The sequence below is a fragment of the Hetaerina americana genome, unplaced genomic scaffold (assembly GCF_022747635.1).
Source record: "Hetaerina americana unplaced genomic scaffold, ioHetAmer1.1.p SCAF_3, whole genome shotgun sequence".
In the NCBI taxonomy this organism is placed as follows: Eukaryota; Metazoa; Arthropoda; class Insecta; order Odonata; family Calopterygidae; genus Hetaerina; species Hetaerina americana.
Window position 1 is genome coordinate 75,086,687 of NW_027286874.1, and position 26,204 is coordinate 75,112,890.

The window sequence follows — 26,204 nt, forward strand, 5'->3', positions numbered from 1 at the left end:
AAGTTAGCCACAGGAGCCATAGCCCTTTTCAGGCAGGGATCATCATCCACAAACCACAATTATACACACTTCCAGTAAAATTGGGGATAAACATTCCACTGGCCACAAGAATGAGGGGGGAAAATATGGGATGGCACCTCCTTATTCCCCCGATCTTGCGCCTTGCAATTTTTATTTTTTTCCTCAACTCAAGAGGCACCTCAAGGCTAATCATTACACTTCGGATGATGAGGTGAAGGCAGATGTCAAGTCCGGGACTCGAGAAAAGCCGGAAGAGTTTTTCAGTGACGGAATGAAAAATTTGTTACACGTTGGAAGTAAGGTGTTAGCCTTAACGGTGACTATGTTGAAAAATAAATACATGATTTTGAAACTTAAGAATTGTACTTTAATGTACTTTCCGCCCAAATTTGCTATTTGTTTTTGTTTGCCCTATATAAGCATGTGTACTTACTTTTCAACCTACCCTCGTATGTGGTGATACACACAGACATTTATCATATTTCTCCCGTGAAATTGTGGGTATGTCTCATGCAGGGTGTATAAAAAATGGAAAATTATGGTACAAATGCACATACCCTTCATACCATTCCCATTCACAATAGGCAAGGCCAAAAAGTTCTATGATAAATTATTTCAGGATACTTACTTAATTTCCCACTTGTTACTCAATCCTTCCATCCTTCTTTTGCCTTCATCCTAATCATACATATTTTTATACATAATGTTCCCAAAATGTCTAATATTCCTTGTCTTAAAGAATGTCCCTTGACTACATTCACCAATTACCTTCTCGGTCTACCCCAACATCTCTCAATACATCTGGTGATTCCACTCTCATCCATTCTCTCAATTTTGCCAAATAAGCAATGCACAATTCTTCCATGCCTATTATTAATATGGATTCAATCCACACATCTTTCAAGGCCCTCAATTTTATTCTCTTTGTTATTTCACTGAATCTATCCAGGAAGCCCTGCGGCTGTACACTCTTAGTCAGAAATACTAAAAACATTGTCAGCATAGAGATGAAGAGAGACAACTTTTGAAATTACAGCATATACATAAAATCATAGAAGACCGCCTCGCACACCTTGCATGCACTTTAGCCCTCTCATTCAAAATACACCGTAACTGTCATGTATACTACCATCAACTCCTTACAAATAATGCCTAACAATCCACATTAATTTCAAAAACATCACATCCCTTTCACTTTGTTTCACACAGAGGACATCCATTACAATAACAGTCATTTCATTCATTCAATTTCTCTTTTTCAGGAATAGCTCCAGAATCCCAGGTAATAATAGACCATTCTTAAATGACACTACATATAAAGATGTGTTTGTATGATTAGCTAAACAAGTTTTCAAGTAAGACACTACACCACTTCAAAAGATGAAGCCGCCACAATCAACTGAAAATATATTGGATTTGATTTTGGCAAAATCTTTGATGGCATATGCACAAAAGCAAACTGAATGAGTGGTATGTTCAAAAAGTTACCAAACTTTATTTATTACAAAAAAAATACATCCCTTACAAATTATCGATCAGGCTCCCCTTCCAAGTAGCCCCCTCCCCAACGTATACACTTATCCCAATTGTGTTTCCACTTTTTAAAAGAGTCCTGGAATGCTTCTTCCGGAATGCCCGTACGCTCCTCCAACAAATTTTTCTCTATCTCTGGAATGGTGGCAAATCTTTTTCCTTTTAGGAGCACTTTTAGTTTGGGGATTAAGTCGCATGGGGCCAGGTCTGGTGAGTAAGGTAGGTGGGGAAGCACAGCAGTCTTGTTTTTGGCTAAATACTAATGAGTTCTGGGAGAGGAATAAGCCAGAAAATCGCCGTGGTGAAAATACCACTCACCACTCCTCCAAAGTTTGGGCCACTTTTGCCTAATTCTCTCCTCTTAGGCATTTCATAGCCCCCACATAGTTGTCTATGTTGACTGTCAGGACTTTGAGTTAGTATTTATGATGCACAACCATCTTTACATCGAAAAAAACAGTCAGCATCACCTCGGCATTCGAGCAAACTTGTTCAGCTTTTTTGGGGTGTGGGGATGGGTGAAGGTCCATTGTGAAGGTTGAACTTTTGTTTCCATGTCATATCCATACACATCCCCTGTTATGATCCTGGACAAGAAGGTTTCATCCTCTTTAGCTCGATCAAACTGTTCCTGACCAACTTAAACTCGTTGTTGTTTCTGATGTCATCAGGCAAAGCACAAATTTGGCAGCGACTCGATGCAGACTTAATTTTTCAGTCACGATTTCATAGCATGAACCAATCAAATGTCACACTCTTCTTCAAGTTCCCTGAAAGTCATAAATTGATTTTCATGAATGAGATTCCTCACTTTCTCAACGTGGGGGTCATCAGTTGACATTGATGGTCTTCTAGAATGCTGGTTGTCTTTCACCGACTGCCGCCCCTTTTTGAACCAGTTAACCACTCATAACATGGGATCCGCTTCTTAGCATCCTCATCATAAGTCTTGGTAATCAACTTGAAAGTTTCCTTGAAAGATACGCAGAGTTTCACGCAGAATTTCATAGAACAACGCTACTCCTTCAAAGAGCTTATTTCCATGGATCTGATTTTTTGCTGCACCCCCTGAACTTCACATGAACGGCCATAACTAATCAACAAAACAAGATATCAAGAAAGTGATTGAAGTCAGTTATTCATGAAGTTTCCACATGGGATAATTAAGCTGATATTATACATTTTTAAGTATACCGAGTGTTTCTTACAATTAGAATAAAAGCTAAAGATATTACATGAGTAAAATACCCCAGATCACACCAGCTGGCATTCTATGCAATTAAAGCAAATCGGGATGACATAAATCAAGGGAATAATGTATTTAAAAGGTGTTGCTACAGGGAAAAACTTCCAGGAGCGAAATGTAAACATCCAAAGTGGGAAAACTGTCTCTAAAATGACCTGAAGTATGACCCCATTATTAGTTAGGAGAACTATTGGTTAGAAGTGCAATACTATATCACTAAATCATTGAAAAAATTTGAAAATCAAATGAGTAGGAAGCATTATAAATTTAATTAAAACCAATTTACCAATTCAGCAATTAATAGCACACGCACACAGACCGAATCTTATTACCTCTGATCCTGTCCAGAATCAGGCCGGCTCACCTGTCTAATGAAACTTCTGATGCGCTTTCAATTTGCTCCAGCACCGCAGTGGGGTCCAAATCTGACGTTTGAGTCCTTCCCCATCCAAGCACTTGAGAGAGATCATTTCCAGTGCCTAAAGGAATTATGCCTACAGATGGCGGGACCTGATTGAAAAAGAATGATAACCATTACCTCCTTTTAATGTGGATGAACCATAATCATCATGGTATACACCTAACTATATGATCTGTAATGCAAATCCTAAATATTACTGCAAACCACAGTGAAATGGTGATTGCATTATGAAATTTTACAACCTATATATTTATGACAGCTTATATGGTGTAAAAGAAAATTTAAATAATTTCTTGACAAGATCCAATGCACATAAATATGAAACAAGAAACAGGCATAGGCTAAATACATTATATTCTCATTTGGCTATGACCGAGGACTCAGTAAAATTCATCAGCAGCTCATTGTTTAATTAACTTCCAGGTACTGTACACAGTTTCAACATTCAAGTTCTGCAGTCAGTTCCAGGAGCCGAGCCAATTTTATATGCTGATGACACTAACGTAATTGTATCAGCACCATCGTTAAACAACTTGACCTTGACAGCAGCTAGAGTTTCCGAACTTCTTTGTGAATGGTGTTCACAAAATTCTCTGAAACTCAACCCTGACAAGTGTGGACTCATATACTTCTCTAATAAAAATAAAGCCCCTGCTTCATTGGCCATTGACCTAGGGGGAACGTGTGTACCTCAAATTTCTAGATCCAAGTTTTTGGGAGTTGTTATAAATAAAAATTTATCATGGGATGAACACATATGCAATCTTCGTAGCAGGTTAAATTCCATTTGCTTTCTTATTAGAAGTATTAGGAAATCTGTAAGCCTTGATATCTTACTTTCAATTTATTACGGAGAATTTTATTCTTTAATTATCTATATCTTTAATTATCTTGGAATTGTATTGTGGGGACTGCCCTCTCACCTTCTCAGTGTTCTAAAGATACAGAAAAAGATGGTGAGAATTATGTGCAATGAAAATTATTATGCACACTGTCGACCTCTCTTTAGAAAGTTAAAATTGTTAACTGCTCCCTGTGTATATATCTATCAATCTATAATGCTTGTTAAAAATTATAGTGCAGATTTTGAAACGAACAATAGCATTCACCTGTACAATACAAGACAATGCAACAACCTGCATGTAAAATCAACAAACTTAACCATGGCTGCAAATGGTCCTAAATCAATGTGTATAAAATTATATAATAACCTACCTATATGTATTAAAAAAGAAGAGCGTGAACCAGTATTCAAGAAAATGGTCCGAGAATACCTCTTTGATAAGTGTTTTTACAGCATCAAAGAATACCTGAGACCTAATTCATAAATGTTCATTCCTTCCTTTTATCCTTGTAACACTTGTTTCTTGTAATACTTTCTATTTTTTGTAAACCATGACATGTCCTATACACTTGCTAGAGCTACTATGCACAGTGTCTCTTGGATGAATAAAAATATTAAATATTATTATATTATTATTATAGTATTCTGTTCTGGGGTTCTTCCCCTCATTCTGATTCAATTTTTAAAGCTCAAAAATGTTTAATACGATTAATATGCAATGCTCCCTACAATGCACCTTGTCTTTCCTTCTTCAAAAGGTTAAATATTCTGACTGTTCCATGTATTTACATTTATGTCGTATGCATTTTCGCTAAAAGTAATATATCCAATTATATGACAAATGACAACGTTCATTGCCACCAAACCAGAGCCTGCAGAGACCTGCATCAAACTTATTGCAGGACTTTAAATACATCCCTGGGGCCTAAATCAATGGGCCTCCTTGCACTGAACAGGCTCCCTTACGATTTTAAGTACGTAAAGGATCCAGTCCTGTTCAAAAAGAAATTAATATCATTTTTAAGGAAAGAACAGTTTTATTCTGTAATGGAATTCATGGAGAAAAAATAACCATACTGAATATGGAATATATTTTATGCAAAAAATTTATTATTGTGTCATGCTTTTCTGAATTTCATCATTGTTTAACATCTATATGTACATATGGCGTGTCCTATGCACTTATATGATGTATCTATTACACTGTGTCAGTGTCTTCTGGGCAAATAAAGATTATTATTATTATTATTATTAAAAATCAAACTGCATTATTGACTATCAAAAAAGCCTTGTACATTGTCAATTAATTCCTTGAGGCTGACAGTAATGACTTGGTATTCAAGTAAAATGTGTATAATAATGTAAATAGGTACACATTGTATTGTGTTTTTAAATTGTAGGGTAAGATTTATAATCGTATGAAATCAACTAGTGATAAATATACATTATGATGATACACCTAATTCATGTAGAACATATTAAATTCGAAATTCAACTGTTCAAAGTTCAATTATTCATAATTGATACGATAATGCACATTTATGTAATCTTAGAGTCGGTAATAAGCATTCATTCATCACAATGAGCAACAAACACAGTAAATAGACACCTGCATACAATTGGCATAATTTTGTTCATCATCATATATTTAAACACTAAAACAGATATTGTCAAAAATTAAAAACAAAATGCAAAGTTGAAAATAATGAACAGCAGGTTTAGTCAAGTGAAATCACTGAAATCTGCATCACTGAACTATTGAATTGAGAAAAAAGCCTTTACTGATATCTATGAGTCAGGTTTAGTTCACAATATAGTATGAGAATTTACACTGTTTGGAAAGGTAATATTTAAGATATTTTGGTAACCATACACTTAAAAGAGTACTGTGCCTTGGACACCCAAGAACAGTACTAAGCCCAAAGTTCTAAGAAACTGAGGGAGATGCCACAACAGCAACTTTTAAATGAGTCATCTGCCAATGCACATTAGAATGCAACAATTTCAAAGTGTAAAACTCATTCATCTTCATCGGTATCTCAGTGAAATGTTTAACAAATTGAAATTGTTGCATAATAAGCCCCAAGCTTCAGAGAATTTCTTGTACTGCGATTATGAGTGAACAAAATGATAAACAATATTCCACCTTTATGCGATACCCTGATAATACAAGCTACCCTGATTATGACTAATCAAGAATAATCTAATAAAAAAGTTATCAATGCAAGGGTTGGTTTGATAGGTGCTGGTAGGAGTCAAGCAATAATAAGTCCTATACTACATGTGAAATTTACACATCAACAGGCTAATAATGGTGGCCAGTTCCTTATTCCATGTGCTGGCTGTGGCTTCCCAGGAAGATCTGGGACCCATAAAAAAGCAAATAGTTTGGGAGAAGCTAAGGGTGCCCAGAGGCATCACCCAGGATTAAACTACCCCTACAGGTGGGGGGATAAAGAATAATCCTGCAGTATTCTTGCTTGTCGTAAGAGGTGACTAAAAAGGTGGGGAGGAAGCCCCAAAAACAAAACCCCAGCCAGCAAGGGATGCGTTTGGAGAGTGGTGTGGATCCACTGTCTGTGTGCGGCCATACCATCTGGCCTGCAATCTGCCCAGGTGTTTGCCGTGCCTGGAGACCCGTAAGGGAGAGAAGGGGATACTAGGGGGTGAGCTTTCTGCCTCCCAGCAGAGTTTCAGGTGCCCTGTTTGGAGCAATACCCCTCTTGGGCCCCGCATTTTGAGTAAATGGGAGGCCGGGAGCTAGCCACTCCCGGTCAACCTGCTTCCATCATGTTCTCGCTCCGGTGGCGAGTGCCAAGGTGGGGGTCGGTGTAGGGAAGTCGGAGAAGTAAGGGTTTTGGTGGGCCGAAGCATCGAAGATCCACCGCGAAACAGACAACCAATCCTGAAGCACTGAAGTTTGAGGATAAGACACTCTGCCCTCACACACTCATACCTCTTCACAGAGGAAAAAGTGCAACCTCACTGCAATGTTTGTGACCTGCCCCTGACGGTGACACAGTGCAAAAAATATCGAAAGGGAGAAGAGACTGTTTTAAAATGAGGGGTAATTTAAGCAATATTTTAGGTGATGACCCCAACTCTTTAAATAGAGTTTAAAAATTTTTAAGGGAAACTGGCCTGATGGGGCAACTTTAGTAGCGGCTTCTTCATTTTTTTTATTATTTTGTTTCTAAAAATTCATGCATTTATTTATTTATATATTTATTTATTTATTGAAATTGGATTGAGGTTCTAAACATTTTCACAGTGGCGCAAAATGACCACAGTTGTTTAAGCACCCTAAGAACCCAAACTACTACCACCAGAATTATATCCAGGTCCTCCGGCCATTAGCCCAGCACTCTACCCCTCAGGACTACCACATCTCCCAGGCATATAATATTCTCTTCCATTTTAAGTGACTAATCTTAATTGAAACACAAATTAAATATCCATGGCATTCACACTTGTTCAATTGTTGTAGTTCAAACAAGTGACTGAAAAGATTGCTGACATGCATTTAAAAACATTTTAACAAATAAAGCAGCACATAACATGCATTAAACAAAATAAAAGTTCAGATAAAAAAATCTATTATTTGACCAAATTGTAGCTTCCTGGACAGCCAAAGTGTATCTAGAACAGACCCAAACAACAGTGTCAATTTACCTTCAACTTGAGAGAATCAATTGCATTCAGCACCCAACCAACTGTCCCATCACCTCCAGCAACCAAAACTTGTGCTTTGACAGAGCCCAGAAGAGCACACCACTGTAGCGCAGCCACTGGGGAGCAACCGCAAAGGTCCACCACTTGTGCCGGGTTAAGAAATCTCCGGAACAGAGACATTATTCTCTCACCATCATTGTTCCCCGATTTCCTGTTGGCTGAAATAAAGAAAAATTATGAAAATAAACATAGAAACCCTGTCAACAAGTGTTGCTCACAGCATGACAAAAGAATGAACAAGCGAGAGGGAAAGGCTGATGGAAAATATTAATCAAAGTGAAACTAAGGTCCTGGTTCCACTACAAAAAAACAATCAAGGCTTCCTTTCTGATCACTACTTTGCGTGAAATCTGTTTGCATTTCTTTACATCACAAGGTAGCATTCTTGAGATTTCGAAAATGAAAATCAGCATAAATATGTTATCAAATTATCAAGGAAATTAAAGAAACAATGATTCAAAGCCAAGAGTGGATGACTCTTGACAAAGGACTAAATTACTCAATTCAAAACAGTCATTTACTTTTCTGTGACTTCTCACTCAATGAAATCACATCTTCCCTTGATATTACTTCCATAACTGATCACCCTGCCCAAAATTATAAATTTTATCATGAAAACAGTCAATGGTAATTATAGGTCCCCAGAATTTCTTTCCCTTTCCGAATGCCTTCATCCAGAACGCAAACTGAAAAATTTCATTCTATCAACCCTTACCTTTCAATAATAAATCATTCATCCATCTTCATACTTCCATTAGTCTGTTAATGCTATTTTAAAACATATACCCGATTTTGATCCTTTTCACAAACCCCACATCTCTCTTTTCATTCCTAATATAAATCTTATTCGACCATCCATTCCCTGAATTCTTGTCTTTTACTCTCTCCACTCCCCCTTGTTTTTATACTGAAATGCTTCGTTATGTGATGATGCTTTGTTTATAATTTGAAACACTCATTGTGTATATTTTTTATTTCTCCAATACAAATCTTTAGGCACTGTTTTCAGATTAAATAATTCAACTAAAACAAACTTTTACAACTTATTACCAAAATCAATGTTACAGCATCTAATGACTCTTACCCAAAACAATTAATGGAGACCAGTCAGGCCATGTCGGAGGTTTCACTTCCTGCAGAGTAAGTCTTCTAGTCATCCTGCGACCTCTTCTTGTGGACATTGAAGTTGGTGGAACGATAAAGCAGCGATAGGGACCATAATCACATACCTATAGGAGGAATAATTTTTAAAATTCAAAAATATACATTCGTGCACCATTAGCTAGTCTGTTAAAATATAATGTTTAATGCTTGCTATCTATTAATGAAAAAAAAGACTCATTATCAATATGAATTAATCAGATGATACATTCCCACTAACACAATTCTCAGCATATTTAGTACATACATGGTTTGATCCCAATTAACATACTGCTCTAGCATTAAATACACAGGTATATACAAAGTTAACAACCCCAATAGTTTTAATCAAGAGTGAACTGCTCATTACCCAATTGCATTGAAAATTCTTTGGATATTTATTCAAGCGTAAATAAGTTCATATTAGACCAAAAAAACAGTCTTCAAACCATAGGTTTGTTTGACAGGTGAGGATAGGGTTTATCCAGCAAAAAGAGCTGATAAATGAAGAAGATATTCAGAACTGTTACCTAGCAAGTATTGGAATGTGCAAAATCTTAAAATCATTACCAGCAAAGAAAAGGAATACTCTGATATCAATATTTCTTGTATCAAATATGGCCATCAATAGGGAGCAATGTGAAAAGGTTTGACTGTGGATAGAGGTCAGTGCTGAATCACTGTGTATTGCAACGTGAACACATCAATTTGGGCGATGGAATAAAGGGGCAGGTAAATAGGATGATGGGGAAAGAGGGAGGTGGGAAAGGGGGTGAGGGTGTGGAGGAGACTGGGAAAGGGGGAGCGTAGAAAGAGAAGTGTCTAATGGTTATGAAAACAGATTGAATATTTCCAAACTTGTCATTCACGTAAGCCCAATTATAAACATGCAGCAAGCAGAATCTTGAACGACAAGTCTGGTATTATCAACAGCAAACTATTTGATTTAGCCTTGGAATTAATGAGTAAAACACACAAGTCAGGATGTGAAACACGAATGGACACTTCTCTCCAATTGTGCCCTCCCCCACTCTACTCTTCCAGCTCCCTCCCTCTAAAACACCCCATCAAGCTCCCCATCCCCCAAATCGAACATTCCACTCAACAATCGACAATATTTCCACACTGACCACTGCCAGAGATCAAGCCCTTATCAGAATCTATAGTTGCAGTGGTCAAGAGAGGAGGCAACTATCAGCTGATGCCATTTGAACCATTAGGGATAATACAAGAGCAACTTGGTATAGGTGGAGAGGTCCAATATTAGGGTTCTACTCCCTTTGATGGAATAAAAGGTAGATCATGGACATTAGCAATATCTTCTAAGAATAGAAGCAGTACTACTATTTCCTAATTTGTACAAGTAGGTAGCTGAAATTAAGAAAATCTATAACACAAAGAAAATATCCTAAGGAAGTTCCACGGTGTTGCAAAGAAGCATACACTGAAAGAGTAAAGTTATTACTGTTGTGATAGAGGAGCCACATTAATTCTCAAAAATATTTTGCATACAAGAGTGCACCATCATGCAAAATAAAATTAAAATGAAATGGTACAAGCACATAATCTAGAAGAGAAAAACAGGCCACCACCCACTAGCGCATTAAGAATTGATTATAATAAGATACAGAGGATTGGATAAGAATAGAATAAGAAAAGGTCTTGCCACTTATTACTGGTGTGCAATAAATAAATGCAAGTACAGTCCCATTACTGACATTAAAATGCAGAAAGAATTGAAACATGAAAAAGTATGTATGCAATTATACAAATGCAATTGACCAAACCTCAGTGAATTTTTTTCGACATGTCGTATGGATTGTTCTCTGGCACCAACAACACTGGTAGTCCACCAGCCCAGGTTCTACACCACACTCGTCTTCACAAACCTCACACACAGATGCCAATGGCAAGTTCCCTAAACAGGAAAACCAACACCGTAACAATGTATAGGGACCAGAAGTAAAATGATTTGCGGATGCATGTAAAGCAACCTTCAGTTTAAATAAAAATGAAAAGTTACAAGTGTTATATATAATCACTTTTATCATCACCAATTAAGCATTAAGAAAGCGGACATTGGAAAATTTTGGGGGCTAAATTTTAATTGGATAACATCATGAATGCTCTGAAAGAAAATAGGTTAAAGATAAAAACGAATGTGAGAAAACAACTCAAATATATACATCATACATTGCTATACTCAGCTACATTGCAAATCTCAACTTTCTCATTCCCAATGAGTATCGTTCAACACTTTACCATGCCTTCTTTCAATGTCATTTGAATTATGGTGTTGAGTTATGGGGTCATTCCTCACATGTTAAACAAATTTTGCCACTACAAAAGAGAGCTATTCGCTCTCTTGCTAATAATCCCCCATGTGATTCCTTTTTGTGAAACATTTTTTCTTCCATGTGAAACATTTCTTCTTCTTCCATGTGAAACATTTTTTTATTCGGTACGGAACCATGACTGTATTTAGTTTATATATCTTTAAGGCTCCAATTCATGTGAAAGTTAATAGAGAAACTTACCAATTAAGATCTAATATCCATAACTACTCCACAAGAGGTAAATCAAATCTAAATACTACTTATTGTAGATTGTCATCAACTTACAACACATTTCATAATATGAACATACGACTGTATAACTATCTGCCTACTCAGATGAAATCTGATGGTATCCAGAGTTTCAAGAATAGGGTGTATACCTGGTTACTTGCTCACCCCCTTTCCTCATTTAATGAATTCTTTTGTGACAATCTTCATCGCATTTAAGAACCTATGTTTATGTGTTAAATAATATTTATATTGACGACATTTAATATGGTCGTACCATTTTTCAAAATGAATCAAGTATTATTATTATTATACTAATGAACTGAGATGAACCTTTTCAAAATCTAAACATAATGAAAGAGTACACACTTGAAGCACTTGAGTACCCCGGTGGAATTTCTCCATGAGGGAACCAACACAAACCATTGATGAAATTCTTTATTTTTCATGAATTATATCATCCCTCGCCATGGATTCAATGTCATCATTCCCTTTTCTTGTGAGATCACAGCATTCGAAACCATAGTAAGAGAATAAACAAACATCTACTCGTTAATAATATTTACATTTCAAGCCCTCTGATTATGTACCTATTCAAAAAAAATTACCGAAATAAACTGAAACAATAACAATTTTATAGCATGCACTTTTGAGGTCAAATAGGATTAGAGTTTAAGGACAATACACCATTAGTTTGTTAATAATCAAACCAAAAAACCATACTATGAAACCTCAAAAGCAGAACTTTGGGCTGCACCAAATCACAAATGTAAAGGAGGGATTTGTAGACAACGATTAAGCATTGCCTCAAATTATGAGATTAACAAGGCTGAATCTACTGCCGATGCACGGTATGCCCATGTCATTAGGTTTCAGGCCACATACCAGGGCAATACCCTTAGAACACAATCACACATGGCATATTTCAAAGTATCTGATGATCAATTAGCACATAACCATGAAATGTGTGCTTCAGCTGATGGGCTTAATAATTGAGAATTTCCAGTAGATGTCTTGGACTTGTGTGTTCAATACACGTTTCAAATACAGCTCAATAAAACATTTATCCTAGTCATCAAGCATGTCTGTGTACTAAGTGAAAAGCCAAACCTCCAAAAGCAAGCCATTTGATTATGTCTGCCTTGTGATGGATTGTATACTGCCTAAATGATAGAGTGTGTGTTGAACTCTTTATTTCAAATTCATTAGAACCATGTATCTGAGTCCAGACTGACCACGAAGGTTTTGTATTATCTGAGATGCAGCTTTACGTATTCAGATACTTGAGTACCAACATTGAATAAAAATAACTTTTGCCATATCAACACCAAGCCAGTTTAACTTAAGAAACAAAACATCAGAATTCAAAGATTTGCTCAGGGATTCACTAAAGCACTATTATCATCATTAATGGTAATCTACCAGTTAAGGTAGGTTTTGGATGGACACAGACTACACAAAGGTACAAATGACAATTCCCTTGCCTTTCCCACAAACCACCAACTGACCTCTAAAACTACAATAAGCCCCTCTTCATCTATGTATACTTCCTCCCTTCATCCCGTCCAACATCCCTATCCTATTCCTGCCCCTCCCTCTTTGGGCTAACATTCTTCCCTCTATTACAGTCTTCAACATCCCATTGCCAATCAAATAGCTCTGCATTTATCTTTCCTGCATCCTTTGGATTTCTCCCAGAAATACCCTCTCATCCACTACCATACTTAGCACTACATTTGTTTTCCTTTATGTTCATTTCAACTTTTCCAATCTTCTCCACACCAACATTTCAAAAGCCTCCAATCTATCATCTTGCCTCAATGACCATATTTCATCACTGCACAAAATCACAGTCTATATAAAAGTTTTCATGAGCCTTTCCTTAACATTCTTACTCAACCCTGTCATCAATTCCTCCTCCTACTGAAAGCTTCTTCACCTTATGCAATTCTGCTTCTTATGTTCCTACCATTTTGACCACTAAAAATAATATCAACCATAAACACAGTAATCAACCCAAAGGTCTGTTTGGTTGGTGATAGTAGAGTTCACCCAATACTAAGCCCGATGGCATGTGAAATTCACTTTGCTCCCACTAAAATAAAATTTCTGAATGAGAAAGTTTCCACACAAAGCTAATATAATTTATCACATATCTCCAATCGACACAAATTATAGTGAATAAATTTTTGGCGACATCAGGACACTTCTTTTGCTTCTTAATATCACTTCAATTTTCCAGCCCCTTGATCTAAGGTATGCTATAAGTCTCCCTGTGAGTGCTTAAAAAAATAATAAACCATACTGGATACTATTTACTGACTGGTGAAAGCATGGGACGACATAAAAGCATCAACTATTATGAAATGTGAGTACATTATGTTCCAAAATGAAGCCAGCATGATGATAGTGGAAGATGAAACAGCTATGGGAAAACTGTTAGAATTTAGCCATAACCCTTCCTATTTCAGAGACTCTTATAGAAAATATATCGAAAATAGGATGATAAAGAACTGATAATTCATGATGGCATGACAGCAAAATTATTGAAAATAGGGAAATATGAGAGTTATGCTGAGCACATGAAAAGGGCACAGAAGAATGCTGCCACAGATAAATGAGGACAAGAAGCTAGACCTGAGACTCTTACGTAGATTCAAAGAAATTGAGGAGAATGTCACAAATGCTGACCTTATGGAATCGCTCAATGATGTGCACAGAAATGCTAGAATTTCACTAGGTAAAAATCATCACCTTGAATAGGATTCAAACACAAATCTCCTGATTTACACAAGAGCGCATAAACTTTATAAACAAATTCTAACGTGAGTTCAAAAGTTAGATCACCGGAACCTTAAACCAGTCATACATGAAGTGTGATTATTTGTTCGTGTTTTCGTCAGGTTTGTTCTTCACTAATTCATTTCGCTTAACTGATAAAAGATACCATGGCTCTGGATCTTTTTTTGATGTGAATATAATACTGGAGAAAACTAAAATTACCCTCTTTTTTGACTCTACAGTGTCCTCTACTCACACACAAATATACAATGTTCTCAGAAAGAAGTTCTTGCTATCCAAATACTCATACCTAATTACTTCTTTTTAAATAAGTTTATTGTTACTGAGACACTCGTCATATCTTGTTATTGATTGTTATTGCATTGAATATTAAGTCATGGTTTCATGTCTGACTTTCTGCTTATTCAGAAGATTAAAACTTACAAAAAACCAATTTGTACACCCTAAAGAGAAGCCCGAGGTGAACATTCAAAAAAGCGATAACTGTATTTTATTTAATGTATGGTTACCCTTTATCCAGTGGTGCTTCATGGGAACCTTGTCACTGCAACTGATTGTTTTACATTTCAGAAGCTTGTTGGCATTTTTGATACAAGTGGTATCAGCATATACACCGCAGCAATCACAGTATGCTCCTTCTCCCGTCATTATTAGGGACTCGCATACACTGCAATAAGAAGGCTGCCACAATATGTTAGTACAACAGTAAAACATCGTCATCAAACAAAGTATCATATCTGCCACATACCTTGGAAAACAAGCTTGAGAAACACCAACTGTGTGTCTTTGATAAATCTCGTATTGGAACATAAGAATCTTTAATGAAGTGTTTAACTACCGCACTGGCCCCGAGAAAAATTAAAATTGTGACGGAAATAGTGATAAACACGGAAAGTGTTCGGTCATCCCAAAATAATAACAGCGGCCACATTTCGGCTTAAATTATCCTGACAACTAGCACACTTGAAAATAAAAGGTTATATGGATGTAAATAATACGATAATTTAATTATTAAGTCGTTAAATGAAAGTATATACCTTAATTCGACAAAGTGGAAACTATCGGTTGACAGCTAATGACAAGACAACGCAATGATTGAACGAAATCACATTTAGAAAACATAGTACCAGAATCACAGGATTCACGGGGAATTAAATATCATATCTAACATATTTTTAATTCTGACAGTGGTGTCATCGTGTTTATACCGAAATTAAGTAATTTTTTGGTCCATGAGAGCAACGGAGGAGTCAACTTCAGGAATAAAATCATAACCAGAACTTCGTGCAGCACATTTGACTTGGGCGCTTTTAAGATACTTATGAAAATACGTTGTCAAATTTTGCCGCGTTTATGCTCTTAAAATTTAACACATTCATAGCAAATTGGTTCGCAATAGAAAAATATATCATCGCATACTCGAATTCGCCCAAAGCCGTATCCATCTGACATGTGCAGACGATACAAGCAGTAGACGGTTCAAGTAGTAAGTGCATTAAACCATTAACCTCTACAATTTCGTTTGTAGAGGCGCTGCAAATCAATGTTAGCCCAGATAGTACCAAATATATCTATAGAGATGACACTGTGCAATAACCGCCGGATTTTCGTATTTTGATTTCGTACATAAAATATACATGAGCTTTTATTTTTAATATTAGGAATTTTCGATTATATCAATACTGCAGTGGAAAATTACGCAATAAAGACGCTAAATGGAGTGGCATATAAATATCTGAATAATTACAGTAATGAATGTGCAGTAAATAAATTAAACATTTCAATGGATTTTTATTTAAATTGGACAATAAAAGGTATCTGGAGAGTAATCTTTGATTTTTTGCTTTTCTCTCTACCCTGTGTTGTTTAAGACCCGAGATAAATTGTCTTGATACCTAAAAAATATCCCACACATGCTAAATTGTTTCAGAAGATGAAAAGATTCCTATTGGGAAAGAAACTACTTTGTTTTTCCACATATATTTTATTACGCACGACCTAGATTTCGACTCACAAAGTCATCACCAGGTGAAGTACAGAGGATATATACTAGACAGAGAAGAGAAGGGGGAAGGTGCTGGTAAAGTGGGAGGTGTGGAGAGAGAAGGGAAACTGGTGTGTGTGCATGGGGGGGAGGAGGGGAGGGTGGTTGGGTATGGTGTCAGGGGGGAGAGGGGCTAAGGAAAAGAGGGAGGTCCAGGAGGGGGGAGTGAGAGGAATACATTAAATCATTTACCAATATACCCTTACTATAATGACAGTTCTTGAAAATTTCCAAATGTTCCTAAGCATCTAATCTTAAACCTTTCTCCTTCAAATGTAAAATCTCAGGAACAAATTCACTTGTGTGGTTATTGTCCATTAGATGCTTGGCAAAATAGGAAGTAGGATTTCTGTTTTTGAAAGAGGCATAATGTTCTTTCACACATTCATGGAATCTCCACCCGGTTTGTCCTATGTAAATAGCCGAGCATTCACAACACAATTTATACACTCCACTCTTTTCCATAATATAAATGCTGTTGCTGTCAGATAAAAAATTCCTTGCTGTTAGATAAAAGGTTCCCTTAGTTACCTTTATTATAGATGGCTGGTTTTATTCTAATCTCTCTGGAAAAGTTCTGGTCACTTTACAAGATAAAATCCCCAGAAAGAGAATTTTTTTCCATTTTGATGTGTCTTCTTGGGGTTGGATTTGAAAATGGATGAGACTGCTGTTTTTTCTAACACAATTTTTTAACTCATTGGGAACAGAAACCATTGTTTTCATTTCGTTTTTTATCATTTTTATTATTAGCAGTTTTTTTTGGGTATTTTGTGGGGACAAGGGAATATAAGTGAAACGGTGGACCATTGAGTTGAACGCCACTAATTTTTGGGGAAACGATTTCTTGACATGAAGTATATGATGTGATCTGTGCAAGAATATTTCTTGATAATAGAAAAGTCCAGTTGCCAATTATTTTTTGTGATAGTAATGTCGAAAAAGTTAATGTACTCATTTTGGGTATGGGCAAGTTCACAAAGACAACACAACAGTTTCTTGGTATATCATAATTCCTTTGATGAAAACATTAGATTCACAATGGGGAAAGAACTTAATCCTTGGAAATTTTCAAGAACAGTCATTATAAGGGTATATTGGTTTATGACCTGATGTATTCTTCCCACTCCCCCTGTTCCACAGCCCCTCTTCCCCCCTGATGCCATACCCAACCACCCTCTCCCCCTCCATACACATCAGTTTCATTTCTCTTTCATTTCCTTGCACTTTACCAGCACCTCCCCCCTTCCAACTCCCCTGTCTAGTATATAAAGCTGTGTGTCCTGTGTAATTCACCTGATGATGCCTTTGTAAGTCAAAATCTAGGTTGTGCACAATAAAATACAAGTGGAAGAATACAGTTATTTTTCTTCCACAGGTATTTAAATTTTAAAAGTATTTTTCTTCCGATATAAAATCGCTTCCACAACGTGATGCCATAAACTATTCTATTCATATACAGATTCATTTTAGACCCCATTTTCTACAACATTTTCAGTCTGAACAAGTTTTCTGAACTTGCTAAATCATTAGCAACACATTGTGTGATTACAGCAATGTTTAAATTGCAACCTGAATCATTCTACAGCCTATTAGAAACACTAAGGCCAGGTTTTATAATGTATCGTTAAACTTAAGATTAAGTCAAACCTCTTTGTTAAGGCTAAAAGTTTTAGTACCACTGCTTATGATCAAAACTATAGCTCAATAAGTGGCAGAAGGTGTTAATATGATTGCTACATTCACATTCACTAATAAGCATTTTTATTATTTATAAAATCGGATTTGTCAGCAAGCTCCTAATAAAGCCAAAATTCACATTTCCTAATGATTGGGTTCAACAAGATATTATAAAATCATGTTTTAATAGCATTCTGCTGGTAGTAAATTAATTGCTTCAGAGAATGAAAAAGTTAATTAAAATCATCATTACCAAGTTTATCCTCCGGCTTATTTATATTCATATACATTTTTGTTTCATTCTAGGGCATTAGCAGCTTAATTAGGATGCCAAAACACTTCCAAGGGATTCAGAGTACAATATACCCTTTGCAAACATTATGCAACGTTGGTATGACATTTCATATTCAATGGGGTATTTCCCCAAAACCAAAATTAAAGGAAGTTATTAGTTCGGGAAATGATGCATTACAAAAATGTCACCATTGAATTTATAAAATGTCAATATAATAGAGCACACCAGCCCATTCCTGAAAGAAAATTATGTCTTCTATCATTATTCAACTGGAATGAACTAATATATTGTTTAAAGTTAAAGTGATAGGAGAGTCTTTTCTAGGTAAGGTTTAATTATAAGTTATTGCAATTTATTAACATTATTCATGATAATATAAATAGCACTGGAATTTCCATAATTTCATGACCAAAATGGGATTTCCCTATATCCCTCTATGTCAAAATCATTTTTAATTAATTGGTCCAGTTTTAATTTGTCATTGATTATTTTTTGTAATACTTCTGTTGTCGTGTTTTGTCTTATTTTTGTGTGACTTTTTCAAAGGCTAACTTAGCTGACTATGAACTAAAGATACCAACTAACGTACCATATTAGCGATTATTTACATAAATCTGGCATATCTATGAGACTTACTTCAGCTTTGGGCTTCATCTTTACTTCTATAACCTTCAGTCAACGCGAAAACAGGTATTTTTTTCTTATAATAGCGCCAGTTTACGCGTTTGAAATTGAAATGACAAAGGCGGGAACTGACAATAAGAAGCCATCGTAAAGTCGACAGCGGTTCGAAGTAGTTCTTCTTTTTCCTTGTAGGTTTTGGTAAAATCAAGCACAGCTTATTCCTTTCGGAGTGGCTTCATTTGAAAAATTGCGGAGATCCCTATCGTAGAAACAAACAAATCGATATACATTATATACATCGATATATATCGACCCTGTCTCATCTTTCTGTAGGGTATTTGATCGTTATTTGTGGTCAGTTTCTGTTAGGGTTTAAATCAGAGAAGGGTCTTTTGGAAATTTTGTCTTGTTATGGTAGTGAAAGTGTATATTTCTTTTAAATTTAAATTACAAAACAATTACATATAGTGTATATTTATATAATTTTATCAAGTATGCCGTCCGCTTAGGCCAAAAGTTTGTTTGTTTGTTATGAGGTTGGTTTTCTTTCTCTTAGTTCGTTTGATAGTTGATTTTCATTGATTCCCTCCAACAAGATTTATCGAATAGGTATTATTGAATTAGAGTTCACCGAGTGTCGGTTCAGTTTTACTTGTTTTCTTTTATGTTTGGAATTTTTCCTTTGCGTCAGTATATCGCGTAACAAGGTAATTTATGCATTAAATGCGGTGCAAAACAGAATGACACAAATGCACCTTATTACTTGACTTTGAATGCGAGTTACTGTTATAATTTTTACAAAGCTGTTAGAGGCCATAGGTTTGATAGGCTTAGGAGCATAAGCTTGACTGATAGGAATGGCAGGTAAATATGATTTTTTTGGTTTCCATTTAACCTCCTCTGGCAATCTCTAATGACTGTTTACTTTCTTTTAGGACGTCGAGGCAAAAGGAACCTGAAGGTGATCGTTCCTGTTGAGGTACCCCCAGTGTAAGAATTGAATTTCAATGAAAAATTAATTATGTATCGTCGCATCGAAAATAACCACATTTGAATCAAGAATTTAATCTCTCAAGTTTATGTTTGCGTATTTATCACGTTTAGTGCATTATATTTGTAATTGAAAATCGTGTCATTGATTATTTGCCTTAACAGATGTTAGACTAATTATGGCGTTGATTTGAAGATTTATCGAGTGATGACTTAAAATTGCAAGTTTTCTTCAAAATAGCTGCAATTTCCTTTAAATATAGGCATTAACTTTGTAATAATTAAAGATGTTAGTCGAGTCTGGGCTTAGATTACATTTAAGTTAATCTGTAGTAATAGAATTCCACTGTACGGCCCATATTTATCACTGTGAACACAGCTCGAGAAAATCTGTGTTCACTGTAACTGCTATTTGCCCAGTAGCGCTTCATAGCATCGCTAGTCAGAAAATTATTAATAAAACAATATTGCTACGAGATGACCAACCAAAATACCTCAATACAATCTATTTCGAATATTTGTGTAATTGTGATAAGCCTGTCATCTTGTATCCTTTTTAGTGTAAGTTAACTTCCGCTAATCCCCATGCCATTTCAGAGTCAAAACTTACTCATCTGAGTAGCTAAAAAAAAACACAATTGCATGATGTATTTATTCATCTCTGCAAACTGCTAATGGAATTGCCATTTTTTTTTAGGGTTCCTCCTCGGAACCTTGACAAAAGGACAACTATTACAATTGGAGATCAGACAGTGGAAGTTGAAGCAGATGACTTGGAAAAAATTGGAGACTTGGGAAGAGGGGCATACGGTGTAGTAGAGAAGATGCGCCATATCCCAAGTGGTGCAGTTATGGCTGTGAAGGTGGGTGTAGTTCACTGATTGTGTGAGGCTACCCCTTTTTGTATCACCTTCCGGAATATCGTCACCTTCTGTAACTACTTGACCTTGATTACTCTTCATGTTAAATTTGCAGAGGATAACTGCAACAGTAAATACACAAGAGCAGAAGCGGTTGCTGATGGATCTTGACATCTCAATGAGGACTTCTGACTGCCCTTACACAGTACAATTCCATGGTGCACTTTTCCGGGAAGGTGATGTGTGGATATGCATGGAAGTGATGGACACATCCCTGGACAAGTTTTATGCTAAGGTGTACAAGAACAACCTTCAGATACCTGAAGATATTCTGGGAAAAATCACTCATGCAGTATGTACAACTTATGTTATTATTTGTACATTGAAAAGTCTTTAAGTAAGGAGTCAGAAAGTGTTTTTGTTGTTCTGTATTCCAACTTGAGAATTTAAAAACTGTAACATTAGGCAATTCACTGTTCATATATTGATTGACAAGTAGATATTCCAAATTAGTGGAAAATTGATTTTTTTTTGGCCATGAAGTCTCGTCAAAATATACTACTACTCTTGTGATCACTGGCCTTAGTTGTAGTTGATTTCTTTTGTTTGCTGTGAGACAGTGATTTTCTCTGGCATTATTTTTGTACGTGGCCCTGTAAAATTACCTGGCATTTCTCTAAAACAAAATGTTTGTCGGATAATTAAACTGATAATCAGTTGGTTAAGGTGAAGACAGATTGAACATCCTCCTGTTTACCAGATCTTGATTGTCAGTTGCAATTTTAGGGATGAGCTATTTATTAAGAGTTTAATTTAATTTCAGGTTGTCAATGCCTTGCATTACTTGTATTCTGCCTTAAGGGTAATCCATCGAGATGTAAAGCCCTCCAATATTTTAATCAACAGAAAGGGAGAAGTGAAAATGTGTGATTTTGGAATTTCTGGATATCTTGTAAATTCACTTGCTAAAACTACAGATGCTGGCTGCAAGCCCTATATGGCAGTAAGTACATCTCCTTTGGGAATATTTTAGTAGACTAAATTTGTGTTTATTTTCAATGCAGATGATAACATTTTGTAGAAAACTTAAAATTGATGACTTGTCAAATGTCATTCAATTAGGCTTAGCGCTGTTTGTTTTCTTGTCAAAGGAATGTTAGTGCTGGATAATGAGCAGGTGATATTGGTTCAGAAGCTTCCAAATAATTCTGAACCCATACTTATTACGCTATGTGGAAAGTAATTCTAGTGGAGTATGTCGTCTGTCAAATTGGACGATAAATTGTGTGACCCCATAGCACCTATTGTTTAGAGTAGGTCAATATCATTGCTGGGTCTCTCTCTCTACCCTTCCTCCATGCCCTGATCATCCTACCTATACCAAATTACCCACCTTTCCCTAATGGTGCAAATGACCTCAGTTGTTGGTCGTCGTCCTTCCCTAATAACTTGCTATTACTGCTTGATATTCCAGTCATGTATGTTCATAATTGACCATTATTTCTTTCAGCCGGAAAGGATAGACCCAAGTGGGAACCCTTCTCAGTATGACATCAGGTCTGATGTTTGGTCTTTGGGAATATCCCTTGTGGAGTTGGCAACTGGGCAGTTCCCATACAGTCCATGGGGGACCCCATTTGAGCAACTCAAACAAGTAGTCAACGATGACCCTCCACGCTTACCAGCCTCTTCAAACTACACACCAGAATTTAAAGATATTATTGCCCAGTGGTAAGTTTGTTTTTTATTCAATGGACCAAAATTTTCAGCAGTTGCTTTGATCCAATTAATGTTAATTGTAAATAATCATGCAGTCACAACCTGAAACAACACCAGTTATGATATTCCTAGTATACTAAGTAACCTGGTTAATTTTAGGATCTGTGCAGAAGTCTTAAAATTTATAAGATCGAAGCTTAATATTTCTGAGTATTTTTGAAAATAAAGTTAATCTTGCAGAGGAAAACACTGCCACATTAGCTGTAACCCATGCCTGAGTATTTTTCTCTCTATGCTGGATGGTGTCAAGTTCATAGAATAGCTTGATGATATGTGTGGAAAGTTTCTTATCTTGGCATTTTTTTAATTTATAAAATTTAGATATTCGCTCAATGCAACTCTACTGATAAAGAGGCTCAGGCATGATATGGTGGAATATCATAATTAATTAAAAATTGTCAATATTTTCCACAAAATAAAATTTTTGTTGATGCGACCAGTTTCAATGTAACTACATCATCGTCAGGTGGATGATTATGATGTAGTTACATTGAAACCGGTTGCATCAATAAATTTTATTTTGTGGAAAATATTGCCTATTTTTAATTTTAAGCAATTCTACTTGCGTCAAACAGGAAATGATTTCTTATTAATAAATCATAATTCAAGATTGTGTTAGAATAATTGTGAATTTTTATTGTGAAAACGGAATAGTTTGCCATTATCAACAATTAAAAAATTATGTATGGGTGAATCAGTGGCATAGTCAGGTTGATAAAGATTGGGGATCAGGCTGGTGTTATGTAATCCATGAAACAATTGAACCCTGCCGTGAAGTGTGTCCATTCCTATCAACTATATCCTGTTAAGAATTACTTTGCATTGTTGCATCATTCATCAAACTGAAGACACTTTGTCAATCAGTGTGCACATAGAATTCCAATAGTTTCAGGAGCTTAACCATATTTTCAACTAAATAAATATCATTATACTTCATAAAGCCTGTTTTAATAATATTGCCAGAATGGCATAATATATATAGTACAGTGGTGCTAAAAACAGTGAAATTTAGCATTAAAATTCTTTCATTTTTCTTAATTAAGCTTTAAACTTCATGTAGCTAGAGGAAGCTCATCATAGTTCATTTTCTCCTTGTGGTTATTATCATCTTGCGTCTTGCATACCAAAGTCTTGTTTGGAATAATAAACTGATCTCATCTGCCTCAAAAATGTCATTTGGGGAGTGATCTAGGTTAATTGTGCTTCAAAGGGCAAAATTTTTCCATCTTTCCCAAGCGAAGCTTTCCCCTGATGATTTACGTGTACTACAATCCATCCATTAAAAGCCTTTTAAGTTTGACCATTTTGTCTCCAGCTTGTGAAGCTTTTTCTCACACTAATATTCCTCAAATGACATATTGAATGTGAACAATGCCTGCAGCGCTTCAGAACATCCTCAAATTCATGAAAATTAAGCATTGAATATGCTTTTTTTTTATTCTACATTCTTGATCTGAATTTCTGATTGTGTGGCTATGTTTTATCAGTCTATTCCAATTTGATGGTAGTACAGGACAAAGTTTTATAGAAATTGTGTATGAATATGTTTAGAAATGATAAAGTCTACCAGCTTGTTGCTATTCACTGATGTGTAAGGAAATCTTATTGTGATACCTTAATCTCCTTTGGGGGTGTACGTAAGATTTTCCCTTCATCCAAGATTCCCAGGCAAAATGAGTCAGCAAGCCAGAAAAGAGAAATTATGAGTGTGAATCCCAAATAGGAAGAGTTTTTGAAGAGAAATTCTTTACCTAAGTCTGCAGTAAGCATTTTATTTATGGTATGATCTGCGAATCCCTGGGACCATGAGAAATTCCTTTTTTATATGCATGGAAGGCATGCATATCTTAGCTGAATCATATTCCCTTAAGAATACGCTCAAATTTTTTCCTTTGGACTATAAAATTTGTCTGTTTAGATGTGTATGTATGAGATGGCAGTAGTACTATATCTATAAATGTTTGCTTCTAAGTTAGTTTAAGGTTATTTCAAGAAAATCTTAAGGTTCCTATTATTTGATTAAAATTTCATTTTATATTTTGTTTAAATTTAAATAATTTGAGCATTCTTTTATTTTATTTTCAGCCTTCAGAAAGATTACCAAGCTCGCCCTAACTATAGCATATTATTAAATCATCCATTTGTGGTGGCTCACAAACACAAAGAGACGGATGTGTCTCAGTTTGTCAGTGAGATCCTCGATTTGCCTGATTAATTTAGAATAATGAATTTGATAGTCCTGGACATAATATGGTGCTAATTTTTTATGATGATTAAATTACTAATTGCTGTAACAATAAAAAAATGTTTCAATGAGAAAGACTTTCCTTTAAATGTCTTTTTTTTCCTTCTGTCATATTTTTTGTCATTGATGGAACTGAGGATGCTGCTCATTGTTAATGATGCACTTGCTAAATATTTGTCAACAAGGCAATGATAGTCGAAGGTTAATTAACCTCGTGGGAAAGCTTGGAAAGAAATTTCATTTCTTTGAATAATGCAGAAGTTCATGAATGCGATCTTCTTAATCAGCATCAATTTTTTTGAAGTTTGATGAATAAAATGTATAAACACGATAAGAACATCGTAAAATAATTATTCCTCCTCTTATATAATGTTCACCAACTGACAGCATTGAAATAAAATGGAAACCCTTATGAGTTAACCCATTACTTCTATTGTGTGCATATTCTTCAAATATCAAATTCAGATAGTTCACCATAGATATGAATATATAGACCAGTACAGTACAACTGCATAGGTCTTGGAATGCGTGCAAAAAGTCAAGTAGAATATAAAAGTAGGATTTCCTGGCTCTTGGATGTACTTTTACCATACTGAAAAGAATTTTCTATCCAACTGCTGTCATTTGCCTGATAATTTCACATTGTCTAAGCTTAAAGGTTTAGTTTTTCATAAAACAATAAAGAACTGATAGCAGGGGAAATGATGTTCTTATATTACATCATTCAACAATGAAAAAAGGATTGAGGGATAATGGAAGATCCGAAAGGTAATCCTAGTCTTCTCCTGTTTAAACATCTTGTGACTAATTTTGATGAGTTTGAGTTGTTTGCTGTGAAATATATGTATGCTACAAAGTGATTGCTTTCTGCCATAAATAAAAAAGAAAAGGTGTTTGCATTTATCTTGATTCAAGGAGTTTCATATGTCTTCATTCTGTGTTGAAATGAATTTTGAAATTGTAGCTTTACTAATTATGGAACTTAAATTGGTTTTTAATTATGTGTATGAAATACCTAATGGATGTAGTCTGGCAGAAATTTGAGGAAGTGCTGGGACTGCTTTGGCAATTTTAATTGTGTATCATTGGTGATTTTAATATAAATATGACCTGCCAAACCTAGGAGAGCTTAGTACTAGTTAATCTCTTCAAGTAATTTGATCTTTTTCTTCTTTCTGAACCTACACTGACCTTCCTCATTATACAATATTCCTAATAACTATTAAAAGGAATTTCATAAGTTCTCAGCAAGAGATTACCATATACCTAATCATGTTTGCAGTTATTATTTCAGTTGAATTGAAGTAGTCATTTCTCAAAAATAGAGGGTGGAAGAAAAACCATCAAAGTAAGACACATACGAGGATGATGCAACTCAATTAAA

At 35.6% G+C, this 26,204-nt stretch overlaps 2 protein-coding genes across 2 annotated transcripts in view; one reads left to right on the plus strand and one right to left on the minus strand.

Annotated features, from left to right (window-relative positions):
* Dgkepsilon (diacylglycerol kinase epsilon) overlaps positions 1-15,743 on the minus strand; it is a 35,084-nt gene extending 19,341 nt beyond the window's left edge. Inside the window, exons 1-7 of the mRNA XM_071588522.1 lie at positions 15,341-15,743; positions 15,052-15,265; positions 14,813-14,984; positions 10,725-10,855; positions 8,882-9,026; positions 7,738-7,955; positions 3,165-3,310 (exon numbers count right to left, since the gene is read on the minus strand). Coding sequence (XP_071444623.1) covers positions 3,165-3,310; positions 7,738-7,955; positions 8,882-9,026; positions 10,725-10,855; positions 14,813-14,984; positions 15,052-15,234 — 995 coding nt within the window. The 5' untranslated portion in view covers positions 15,235-15,265; positions 15,341-15,743. The remainder of the gene's footprint in view (positions 1-3,164; positions 3,311-7,737; positions 7,956-8,881; positions 9,027-10,724; positions 10,856-14,812; positions 14,985-15,051; positions 15,266-15,340) is intronic.
* Positions 15,744-19,271: 3,528 nt separating this feature from the next.
* On the plus strand, positions 19,272-24,895 carry lic (dual specificity mitogen-activated protein kinase kinase lic). The gene is made up of 7 exons (XM_071588523.1): positions 19,272-19,810; positions 19,882-19,936; positions 20,634-20,799; positions 20,912-21,148; positions 21,620-21,799; positions 22,307-22,527; positions 24,661-24,895. Exons 1-7 carry the CDS (start codon positions 19,804-19,806, stop codon positions 24,788-24,790), a joined length of 996 nt encoding a protein of 331 aa, XP_071444624.1. The 5' UTR covers positions 19,272-19,803; the 3' UTR covers positions 24,791-24,895.
* Positions 24,896-26,204: the final 1,309 nt, after the last annotated feature.

What these genes read in the sequence shown, in the direction of transcription:
- lic (XM_071588523.1), top strand. An exon ending in GTGCAGTTATGGCTGTGAAG is followed by an intron (nt 20,800 to 20,911) that starts GTGGGTGTAGTT and finishes TTAAATTTGCAG; the next exon opens with AGGATAACTGCAACAGTAAA. An exon ending in GCTGCAAGCCCTATATGGCA is followed by an intron (nt 21,800 to 22,306) that starts GTAAGTACATCT and finishes TATTTCTTTCAG; the next exon opens with CCGGAAAGGATAGACCCAAG.